The sequence below is a fragment of the Pocillopora verrucosa genome, chromosome 14 (genome assembly GCF_036669915.1).
Source record: "Pocillopora verrucosa isolate sample1 chromosome 14, ASM3666991v2, whole genome shotgun sequence".
Taxonomy (NCBI): domain Eukaryota; kingdom Metazoa; phylum Cnidaria; class Anthozoa; order Scleractinia; family Pocilloporidae; genus Pocillopora; species Pocillopora verrucosa.
The window spans coordinates 17,298,970-17,310,167 of record NC_089325.1 but is presented as its reverse complement, the minus strand read 5'-3'; the positions used below and the strand labels follow the sequence as shown (position 1 = coordinate 17,310,167).

The window sequence follows — 11,198 nt, the reverse complement described above, 5'->3', positions numbered from 1 at the left end:
GTTAGATTGAATTGCGTGGTTGTGAAGGTGAAATTTGAGAGTGAATGAAATATGATCAGTATTTTCCTTCTCAGCCGTTTGTAGGGCTGACTGTCAATCAATTTGTTTGGCGCGGTGGCAGCCCGCTTGAACAAAAGAAACGGGATAACCCCGTTTGTCGAAAAACTAGCGCACTACCTCTGATTTATCGGAAAAATCAGAGTCGTCACTTCATGAACAACGAAGTCTGGGAAACTGTGAAAAAGGTATGGCATTCATGACGTGTAATGGATGCGAAGATGAATACCACAAGTAACTATGTGAATCTCTAGGTTTGAGGTAAAGACTAGTGCAGAGTGCAATTGAAATTTTGATGTCTAGAAAAGCCGGTAAAATTTCCGCACAGCCCCATACTACATTAAGCATTCAGTGCTTGGAGAGAGAAAACAATGACAAAACAGTACATCGCCGTTGGAAAAACAGGTTTGTTTATAGTAGTATGGGGCTGTGCGGAAATTTTATCGAAAAGCCAAATAAGTGTCGGAAATTAATTAGTGCTACGAATGCTCCAACACTGAGCTTTGGGAAACTCGACGCAAGCCGGGTCGTTTCCATGGAGACAAACTTCCTACATACTGGGAGGATAGGAATGTCGCTATGTAATACTCATGGTAATTTAGGGTTAAAAACTAAGTTAAAAACGTAAATTAGCCACCGTAAAGGGTAAAAAAGCCGACGTCAGCTTTTTTACCCTTTACGGTGGCTAATTTACGTTTTCAACTCAGTTGTTAACACTAAATTACCTGCTATACTCTCCCACCGACGCAGCACCACAGTTTCTTTAGAAACTTACCATTTTATTCATTTGTAATACTCATGGGCATGCATAACCTTTGGAGGACTCGTTACAAGCGAGGCCGTTTCCATGGTGACAGAGTTTCTGTATACAGCGAGAATAGAAATGACGATAGGTAACGTTCTTCCACATGCATGTAATACTCTTCTCGAGACAAAGCGGTAAAACGAGTGCGCGTGCTCGGCGGCTTTGGCCCGTTCCTGCGTGAATGAACTTCGTCCAGGAACTAAAAAAACATCGTTTTACTCTTTATGGATTGTTATTGATATGAGCGAGGTGGATGATTTAATACAGTTTGTTCTTATGGATAGATCCAAACGTTACCTAGCATTCTCTTTATTATAGTTCCAAATACGCTGTTTTAAATTTGTCTAGACAACTGAAGCGATACTAGTCGCTACAAACTTTGTAGCTATGTTGCGAATGCTTGTCTTCAGTCCCTGAACTCATGCCTGTTACTGCAACGTTTTTCGTTTTTTGTTGGCTGAGATATGTGACGGAAAATGTTCGATAGAAACCCTCCTGTATACAGCAACCCAATCAAATTTAGTTAAGCTTTTCCACTAGAAAGGAAAACAAACAGTGGGAATTTCAATATGCCGCCATTTTGCTGCAATATTGTTATCATAGAAATATTGTCGTTTCAATTCCTTTGCGCGCGTAAACTTTCTCCCGCGTTACAAGTACTTTGCCCCACGATAGTTTGCGATTTTGAAAACCGTGGGGGCTTTGGATGTCCTTAGATGGAAGTTTACGGACTTACACTACATCATAACATAAAGCGGGTGCCTTGCGAAAAGGAAAGCAGTAGCCACATAAAAAACCCGTGCGTGCACGATCTAGCACCGCTGGCTGCAGCTAGTCCTTTCGGGCCACCTAAAAGTCCTCGTTGCTTTTTCCCGCGCCCATGTCAGGTATGAGCCAAAACTCTCCCCCCACTCCTCCCTCAATGGTTGTTTGCTCCATTCTCCAGGCTTCCCTCTGATGACACCAATCCAATATGGCGGCCTCATCGTGCGAGCGTAATATTTAGCACTCGCCCGCCAAAAGATAGCCTACTGTGCAGGTTAAACTTTATTAGAGTTCTGTTAGAGCAAGAAAAAATGTGTAGCAACATGCAAGATAAATTCAATCTTTTTGGTCGTGGATTTATAGCAGTTCATGTTGGTAATGTATGTCTACTAAATGTTTAGCGATAGTACTATTCTAAACTATTCTCACAAGGCATTCTTTTTCAAGTTTGTTTAGTCTTGAAGAACACACTTCTTGAAAAAGCAGTTGGGTTTCTTCGAACAAGACAACCATTGATAGCCTCATGATTGATTGTCAGAAACACTAGCCAGTATATGTGTGTTGGGGGTGGTAGCTTAGTCAGTCACAGTGCTTCCGCATGAGAGAGCTGGGGGTGCAAGCTGATTAGAGAGGGGAAGGCTTATTTAATAACACTGAAAGTCATAATGTGACTGATCGTTATTATTACAAACTGTCACCAGACTGTGATGAATCATTTACGAATTTCTCTGGTTGAAAAAGCATTACTATTATTATTATGTTCAGATCTCTTGGATGTAAGTATATTTGCTAATTTTCCTTAACAAGAGATATAAAATCAAGTTAACTCTATCTCTAGTGCCAACCGATTGAGAAAATTGTGTCCATGGAAGGTTTAATATCTTCTTTTTATTTCATTTTTTGAATATACTTCATGAACATCTTCAGGCTTAATATTATCACAAGTTGGCATACTTGGTATTGTCACTTAGCAACAAATAAGTAAGGGAAACTTTTTTAGTGAACTATCATACTGCATGTTCACTTACTGACATGTGTTAAAGGAATTTTTACAGCTATCAGTAATCTAACAAACACAATTGGTAAACTTGTTTACAGTTTATTGAAAGAAAACTGAACATGTCAGGAAAATTGTTATAAATACTCAGAGTTACTCAAACAAAAAGTAGTCAAATACCTTGAAAAGTTTTTTTCCCTAATCTTCTGGTACTAAAAAAGCGAGAACATTTGTCCCTCTTTGACAGAAGAAATATTTTTTCAAGAACGCTTTTATCTCTGACACATGTTGTGTTATTGGTAAGTGACAATAACAAATTTATTATTTCAGGTGCTGGGTATCATTCTGTTTCACACGAAAATGAGTACAAACAGGCCTGCAGAGCTGCATGTGCCGAGGTATAAATTATAATCAAATCTTTAACCTGTATACCTCTGAAGTAGATCCTCCTAACATGATATTTCTTTTTTTGCAAGAACTGAGCATTTGCTGTTGTAACTCAGGTACACAGTAACTCCTACTTGACAATCTATGTATTTCTCATTTGCTGTTTGTTTGATAGGGACTGAAAATTTAAGGAAAATTATATAGTTTATTCAGCAGATCATTATCTTTCCAGGCCATGAAAGCTATCAAACAGGGATCCTCAGCCAAAGATGTTGTGATCACTGCAATAACAGCTTTAGAGGTAGAAGTTACTGCACATTTGAATCCAGATATTAATGAAATAGCTATCAGCATGATACAAGTTAGAAGATACATGGCATCAATTGGCTACTTTTAGAACAGTTTTTCTTCTCTTGATCATATTTTGTGTGTCTTTGTAAGAGGGGAAGGATATTACCAAACACTTGACTTGACTCTGTGTGACATACCAGAGGATTTGCTCCAACTGAGGCTTAACACTTGATACGTCAGCTTTAGAATCTCTTAACAGTGATCAATTTATCTTCCAATTACCTTAAATTAATCAAATTAGCTTTTAATACCCATTACTGACTCAGCACCACAAATACTTTTAGAAATGTACCCTCAAGGGAAACAATGTCTGCCATTATTTTGTTGGTCAACTTTGTCGGCAATTTGTTATCTTTGTTCAGGATTTTCCTTGCACTAATGCAGGGATTGGTTCTAACTTAACCAAATCAGGAACAGTAGAGTGTGATGCAAGTATAATGGATGGGAATTCCTCAGCATTTGGAGCTGTTGGTGCTCTTAAGGGTCAGTGAGGGGAGGAAATTTTTTTTATCGTTAAAGTACTGATGATCTGATGTGTTCACTTGTGTAATCTGGGTTTGAGTAAGGCCTGAAATTACTGGTAGAAGAATTGACAAGGAAAGTTCAGATTGATAGGCTGACTGTAAAACTGACTGAAGGATTGAGTATCAAATTGAGAGCAAGCTCCCATACAGTGTAATTCTGGGACCAGTTGAAGATCAAGTGCAATGTTGGGGCCTTTGAGATAACTGTCATGTGTTTACAGCAAAAATCTCTTACAGGTTACTGTTGTTACCAATTGGAGATGTTATGAAGTAGCAACAATACAAACAGACCAACCACTTTACAATGTTAGGCTGTGAATTTTATAGAATAATGATGATGATGATCATAATAATAATCATGATAATATATTCAACTGTGTTGCTTTTTTATTCTTACAAAAAAAGAGAACTTGGTTGTACATTTTACCTTTTTAAGAAAGAAAATTGATTTGCTACTCTGTGCTTGCCTCTTTGTGATAGAAAGGATCCCATACACATGAGTAATTCCATTAACTTTTTAATGAAAAACTGATTTGTTATCTTGCTTTCCAGGAATAAGGAATCCTATTCAGGTAGCTGGTAAACTGTTGGAGGGGGACATGTCAGGACCATCCGTTTTGGGTCTTATTTCTCCAATGTATGTTGTTATTGTTATCATGAATATGTTAATATTGCAACATATTCTTGTGTTTGAAGCTGATTTGTAGACCATCTCATCAGCTTTCCCTCCAAACAAAAGAATTGCTCTCTCTTGTTCTCCCTAAAAACAAAAATATTCAAGACAAATCAAAGTATTATTCTTGTTGATATGTTTTAGTACTTTTTATGGGAATTTAAGACATGATAAATACCGGTATACTTGTTCTTGTGAGAGATCATAAGTGATTGACACTGCCCCCTCAAGGAGATGGCTTTAAAATAAAATTTTAATGAAGGATGCTTTACTGTTGTCTTCCATGCCATTGAAGACTGGCAATATGATTCAAGAATTTGTTCTTTTAATGTTGCTTTAAAAATTATAACATTTTGTTTGTTTAATGATCAGTATGTTAACTGCACAGCTGCACCTATTGACATTGTTACTTTAAAACAGTTTGAAATCATTCAAGCAATATCTTTTCTTTTTTTTTCAGCTTTCTTGCAGGAGAAGGAGCTTATCTATGGGCACTGGATCATGGTTTCATTGCATGTCGTGATGAAGACATGATCACAGGTGAGTGTGATTGGTGGTGCCTGATCTGACAAAACCATCCTATGGACCCTATTTCTGCCTTATTATCTTTTTAGTAGTGTTGGGAGAAAAATTTCATATAGCACTAAAGAAATTGTATTAATTTTTAGAGTTTGCTTTTTCAAAATATTGTGGAAAATGTATTTATCCATTTTCAACTCAATTAAATAGGAAATCTTGTATAAAATTGAAGGAAGTCTGTGGTTCTGAGTTTTTTTGTTGTTGTTGTTGTTGTTGTAAAGATCCTCTTTTCTGATATTTGTATCATTTTTAAGGAACAACCGTTGCTGATGAACTAGATCTTTTGCAATTTTCTTTCTGTTTAAGCAACCCCTAAAAGACACCTCTGGCACTTAAAAATATGCAATTCTCGCACAAGATGTATAATAACTGAATGGGCTGATCAGCTGTATTGTTTTACTGGTTATATAACATGCCCAGGCAGACAGACTTGTCATTGTTAATTTCTGACATTCCTATTATAAAATTGTTGCAGTTTTGCTATTTCTTTTTTCTTAAGACAGAAGCATCCAAACATGGAAAAGATGCAAGTCAAGATTAGAGTTATCTGATGTAGATTATAAATCCAAGCCATGTCCACTTGAAAACCTGTGTAATGTATCAAATGTAAGTAACAGGAGGTTACATGTTGACCTTAGTGTGTGATTTTGGCCAAACTTAGTTAGATTAAGCATAACTATGTGTATTTAAGCATCTAGTCACATACTTACATAAATTTCACAGTGCATACTGGCAGTCCTACTGGACAAGATCCTAGTTCATTGTAGATAATAGTAAGCTTTTCAACAAGCTTCTTCAACCCTTCAGTTCAAGAGAGGCAGCAAGAAGTAGTATGTTTCCTAAGGACAACTGCAACCTTGAGATTTTGGAAACTTATTTTTTTAATACTAATCCATTTCCTTGCAGGAGGGTAACCACATGGACACTGTTGGTGCAGTTTGTATGGACAGGCATGGACACCTCTGTGCTGGTGTTTCCAGTGGTGGTGTTATTTATAAAACACCGGGTCGTATTGGTCAGGTGAATAAAAAGCTTGCTCCATACAAAGTTAGGATTTTTTTTTTTTTTCAGAGAATATATGGGAGGTTAGAATAAATGAACTCTGATTTCCAACTGGGAATGTCTGAAGAGAATTTCTTTTTTTTTTCTCACCAAAAACAAAGTATGCCTTTTTGTAAAATGTTCTTGTATTAGGCAAGTGTTTATGGCTGTGGCTGCTGGGCAACAAGTCGTCAAATGAACAAAGTTGGAGTGGCCTGTTGTACATCAGGTTTGAATTATTTAGTTTGTTGAATCCGCAGTTTTTCTGCTCTTTTTCTTTTTTCACAGAAAATCAATCAAATTATTGACACAGTTGATGAAAATACACAAACTCATCAGTTACACAGATTAAGTTGTCATGATGTGTAGTTTGATGTGTAGTTTGGCAAGTTCTATCAACTAATTAACAAGGAAATTTATAGAAACCAGATGAGAGAATTAATGATCAGATCATTAAACTGATGGTCCTAAACAGACGTATTGTGTAATAGCAATTTTGGATGCATGTAGGTTGTGGAGAACATTTGATGAAATCCATTTTGGCCAAAGAGTGTGCCAAGTTGGCGTCAAGTAGGTGAGCTCTGGACCCTTTAACTCCTCAGAATGACTAGCATCTAATTTCTCCTAACATTATCACCCCTGATTCACACAATGAAGCCACAAGAATATAGGAAATGATCACCACCTAAAGAAGCTATTGATTGTTAACAAATTCTCCTTGTCAGCATCCTACGAAATATATAGAGAACAGTATGGAGAATATGCACGCGAATGTTAAGGTGTAAACAGTTCATCTTGGTTTTGGTGCTTGATGTGCATTCACGTTTGGAACTTAAAATCAAGAAAACACGTTTGACTAAACATATTTATTCGAAAACCTTAAACAAAATATATTTTTTCGCTCACTTGACATAAACCAGGGCAACGAACCCCTGAGGTTTAGCAATAATAATAATAATAATAATAATAATAATAATAATAATATACAGTATTTATAAAGCGCTAATTCCCAATGGTCCAAAAGCGCTTTACATAATAAAAATAACAAAATCCTAAACCTACAAAACTACATTGTCATTCTATAAAAATTCCCAATGGTCCAAAAGCGCTTTACATAATAAAAATAAGAACAAAATCCTAAACCTACAAAACTACAAAACTACATAGTCATCCTATAAAAACATCGTCATTCTATACAACATCATAACCAATTTTAAAAAGCCACGTCTTGAGCTTAGATTTAAAAGAAGAAAGGGAATTACAAGATCTAAGTTCGAATGGAAGTGCATTCCAAACAGAATGTGTGGCAATAGTAAAAGACCGGCCTCCATAAGTTTTAAGATTAAATTTAGATGTAGAAAGTAAAAATTGATTGGAGGATCTAAGAAGTCTACCAGGTGTATAAGGCTTGATGAGATCAGTGATAAATGTAATTACTGCAATTTTGAAAGTTATTCTTTGTTCAATTGGTAGCCAATGAAGTTGAATAAGCAACGGCGTAACATGCTCATATCTACTAGTAAGGTTTAGTCTTCGGTTTCTTCTCTGTAAAGCTATCCTCTGTCATTCCTATGTTTTTAAAATTGTGTTTCTTGTTTTAGGGACGCAGTCAGTGCGGTTCAGGAGGGGCTTGAGGACGTGTTTTTAGGTGCTACTTTAACTTTGTAATTTAACATTTTTCCATCTACTTCTGCTAGGCAATCACTTCCGGATGGAATAGGAGATGTTTGAAATTGGAATTCTTCGAAGTATTTTCCATTTTTGTTTCGTGGGAAAGTTTGCCCTTAGGATATTCTCTACGGCTAGTTATTTTTTGCAGGTTTCATTCTTTTTTTTCGCGTTTTTCAGGCGAGAATAGTCAAGTACGAGGCGAATGCGAAGAGAACACAAAGTACAAGTCGTGTGCGCGACTTTTTCTTGCTTCCAATCATCTTAAGAATAAATCAACCAAAAAAGAAAAAGAATTGCCCTGTTTTACGAGGTGATTATATACAGACTTTCAAACTTTCTGATATTTCATGTATACATCTCTTTAGGGTCACCTTTCCTTTCAACAGTGGAGCAGAAGTTAGGAGGGGTGCTGCTTCTACGAGTGGAGGAAGAGGAGACCGCCGATGGTAAGCCTACCTTGATAAAAAGGATTTCGAATTTTCGTTATCACCGCTTATCGTTAGTAATTTCTTTTCTCAACTAAATGAAGACGCGTTATTTTGAAAGTAAGAGTACGTGAAGTTACAAAATCTTCTGATTTCCGTCACAGAGTGTTCTTCACTCTTAACATTTTTTAAGTAGTTGTATTTTTGTTTTAATTCAACCAATTGAACATCATTTACATGTGAAACCCAGGTAAATCCAATGTTGATGAGGTAATTTGACAGTCGCACACATTATTGTATTCTCCTTAAATGAAGCAGACGTGCCTCTCTATTGATGTTCTCCCTCTTTTTTTTTGCCTAAGATTGTACGGTTGATCTTGTCTGGGGTCACACTACAGAGAGTATGTGTATTGGTTACATGACGGAACAAGATAAAAGACCAAAGGTACTAACATTCATATTTGATCTAGTGACCCATCATTTATTTGACTCGTAATTACTGCTTGTGTGTACTGAGTATGAGAAGAGGAGGTGCAAAAATTCTAAAAATTTCTTCTACAATAGCTCAATGGAAGATGCGTTTCGTATAAAGCATCTAGCAGAAGCAGCGTTCTGACTATTTGTAATTCCTTTTTTGTATTAAGACTAAATAAATTTCTGAACGATTTCTTTTACGGTCTTGTAGGTTCGGCTCTCTCGCCTGCATAAGGGACAGCAACATCCCCTGTTAGTTGAGGGAACAGTTTACCGACTACCCCATAGATAGTGTCCGTATTTACAAACAAAACCATCTCCTTTGTGCTTCCGTCGTTCTTAAGATGTTAAGCAACGTTTCCATTACGTTACAACCCAAGGAATGACTGCGAAGGAGATAGTGGTTCCGTGCATGTCGTACGAGCTCTCTGTAGCCAGAAGCTCTGACAAATCACCAACTATTTCAAGCTGGCGACATCCAGGGTGAATTGAATAGAGGTCACGAGTAATCAAATGAAATGTAAACCGGGGATTTGATTACTATGGAAACGAAGATGGGCTCAATAATGATCCGAATGAAGAAACATTTGATTGAGTGGGAACGAAGATGTGGTTTGGTGACTCAAAATACACGAACAAAAAAGGGTGGCCAGTCTTTACTTAACAGAGAGATATTCTTGAATATATTTATGTCGTGGTGTTGCCATCTACATGTTAGGAAAAAGAGCAACATATTCCTTAAGCTAGAAGATTTATCTAGGAGAAATTTACCAGCTCTTGATCTCTTGATTTCTAATAATTTACATGTTACATCGCTTCTTGACCACAGGCCTCCCATAATACTCATTCTGTTACACAGTGTACGAGTTATGGAGGATGTTTAGAAAATCACTTTTTGTTGTAAACACGCTTTCATGTAATATCAGTATGCAAGTAAAAGTCACTGAACTTAAAGGTTCAGTTGCAATGGTTTATTGCTTGGTTCGATGTCAAGACGTTACCAATTAAAAGACAATACTGCATTGCTCGACAAAGATAAAGCTTCGATCAACTTAAAATCACTAAATCGTCTAAAGTTTTTATTTGTGATACATTGGCTTTCCTTCTGTTATCATTTCATATATTTTTTGCGATCTCTTAAGATCGTGTGTTCATAAGTTTGTTTTTCAAGGTTAATTTGGCTTTATCAACTGAGTTAATGATAGAAACTAGCCACCGTAAAGAGTTTCTAAAGCTGACGTTTGGAGCGTTAGCCCTTCGTCAGAGATTTCAGAGCTTCTTTCCAGCTTGAAGTTGTTTACATTATTAATTAAAAACTTCATTTCGATTAGCCGCTCTACCCCACTAAGTGAACAGTTCACCTTGCAGCCAAAATAACCTCGTTTCGTTTCTAGTAAACGAAACAAAAATGTCGACTGCACTGTTATAACGATATAATTTTCGTGCACTTTCTATTAGGTTAAACATAGGTGAGTTATTTTCAAATATCGCAAATTTATCACATCTTTAAACTGTATCGAATGATTTGAATTACAGTCGCATTTGATTGATTGTCTTAATGAAAAGCATCAAATTTTACACAATTTAAAGAATACATAAGCTTTCAGTTTTTACGCAGCTTGTCGTAACCATAGATGTTCTAACAATTTCGAACCACGAAACGTTACTGCATTTGACATAAAAAAAGTCTTCAAAAAATCCCTGATAGTGCAACTTCTTCGATCTCTGCTATGATCCTGAGCGGAGAAACAAATCCTTAAACTACTAAATTTGGTATTGCACTTCTCTTCAGAAAGCTGTTTTCAGTTTAAGTATGGCGTAATTTGTGCAAATGGCTATAGTGACGTCATTTAGAACAATTTGTAAGAATGGTGAATCAAAGTCGAAGTTCCACAGCCGTTGGATTCTCCTAACCTAGGGTCACTGCACGAGGATGTATCCCATGGTGCCTATGGTTTTGTCACCATTATCTGGGTTGGCTAGTGCATAGTTACCACAAGTTAAATTTTCATTATAAACCACTCCTGTACCAAACCCAATCCAGGAGTCACTAGAATCGCAATTCTCTTCGTTGTTGCCAAGGATACCGATTCTAGCCTTCGCATAATTTCTATCTTTACTCACTACATTAAATCCTTCCATGTTACAATTCCGTTGCAAAGATGCATCTGAACCAATCAGGTTCTTCCACAAGGTACGTCCCAATGACGTATTGCGGTAATTCCCATCAGCTATCAGTGAGTACAGAGACTCGGCCTGTTTGTTCATCCCAATAAATGTTTTTTTTCTGGCCGTTCTTCATACCGAGGCAAATTTTAGAGAAAGATGTGTTCCAGTACGTCGGTAATTTAGTTTCCTGTGAATCAAACCCAGTCTTTCCTCCACCAAGTTTGAAGGTGTTCTTATCGACCCAATACTCTGAGTCATAACGAAAAGTTACCTGCCGAAG

General features: G+C 36.8%; 1 protein-coding gene across 9 annotated transcripts; it reads left to right on the top strand.

Annotated features, from left to right (window-relative positions):
* The first annotated feature begins 1,826 nt into the window (after positions 1–1,826).
* Positions 1,827–10,134, top strand: LOC136276754 (threonine aspartase 1-like). 9 transcript variants are annotated; one of them, XM_066161648.1, is made up of 15 exons: positions 1,975–2,002; positions 2,555–2,608; positions 2,955–3,022; positions 3,244–3,312; positions 3,747–3,845; positions 4,439–4,523; positions 5,020–5,099; positions 5,638–5,744; positions 6,045–6,158; positions 6,333–6,408; positions 6,690–6,753; positions 7,781–7,827; positions 8,216–8,296; positions 8,638–8,720; positions 8,961–10,133. In XM_066161648.1, exons 3-15 carry the CDS (start codon positions 3,013–3,015, stop codon positions 9,039–9,041), a joined length of 996 nt encoding a protein of 331 aa, XP_066017745.1. In that variant the 5' UTR covers positions 1,975–2,002; positions 2,555–2,608; positions 2,955–3,012; the 3' UTR covers positions 9,042–10,133. The 9 variants fall into 9 exon arrangements, with proteins under 9 accessions (XP_066017738.1, XP_066017744.1, XP_066017741.1 ...); XM_066161641.1 differs by lacking the exon at positions 2,555–2,608 and having other exon boundaries at positions 1,827–2,002; positions 3,725–3,845; positions 8,961–10,131; XM_066161647.1 differs by lacking the exon at positions 2,555–2,608 and having other exon boundaries at positions 1,872–2,007.
* The last annotated feature ends 1,064 nt before the right edge of the window (positions 10,135–11,198 follow it).

Coding starts and splice junctions, on each gene's coding strand:
- LOC136276754 (XM_066161641.1), top strand. CDS start 1,939: ATGTGTAGCAACATGCAAGATAAATTCAATCTTTTTGGTCGTGGATTT. Junction 3,313..3,724: donor CTGCAATAACAGCTTTAGAG/GTAGAAGTTACT, acceptor ATCTTTGTTCAG/GATTTTCCTTGCACTAATGC. Junction 8,721..8,960: donor AACAAGATAAAAGACCAAAG/GTACTAACATTC, acceptor ACGGTCTTGTAG/GTTCGGCTCTCTCGCCTGCA.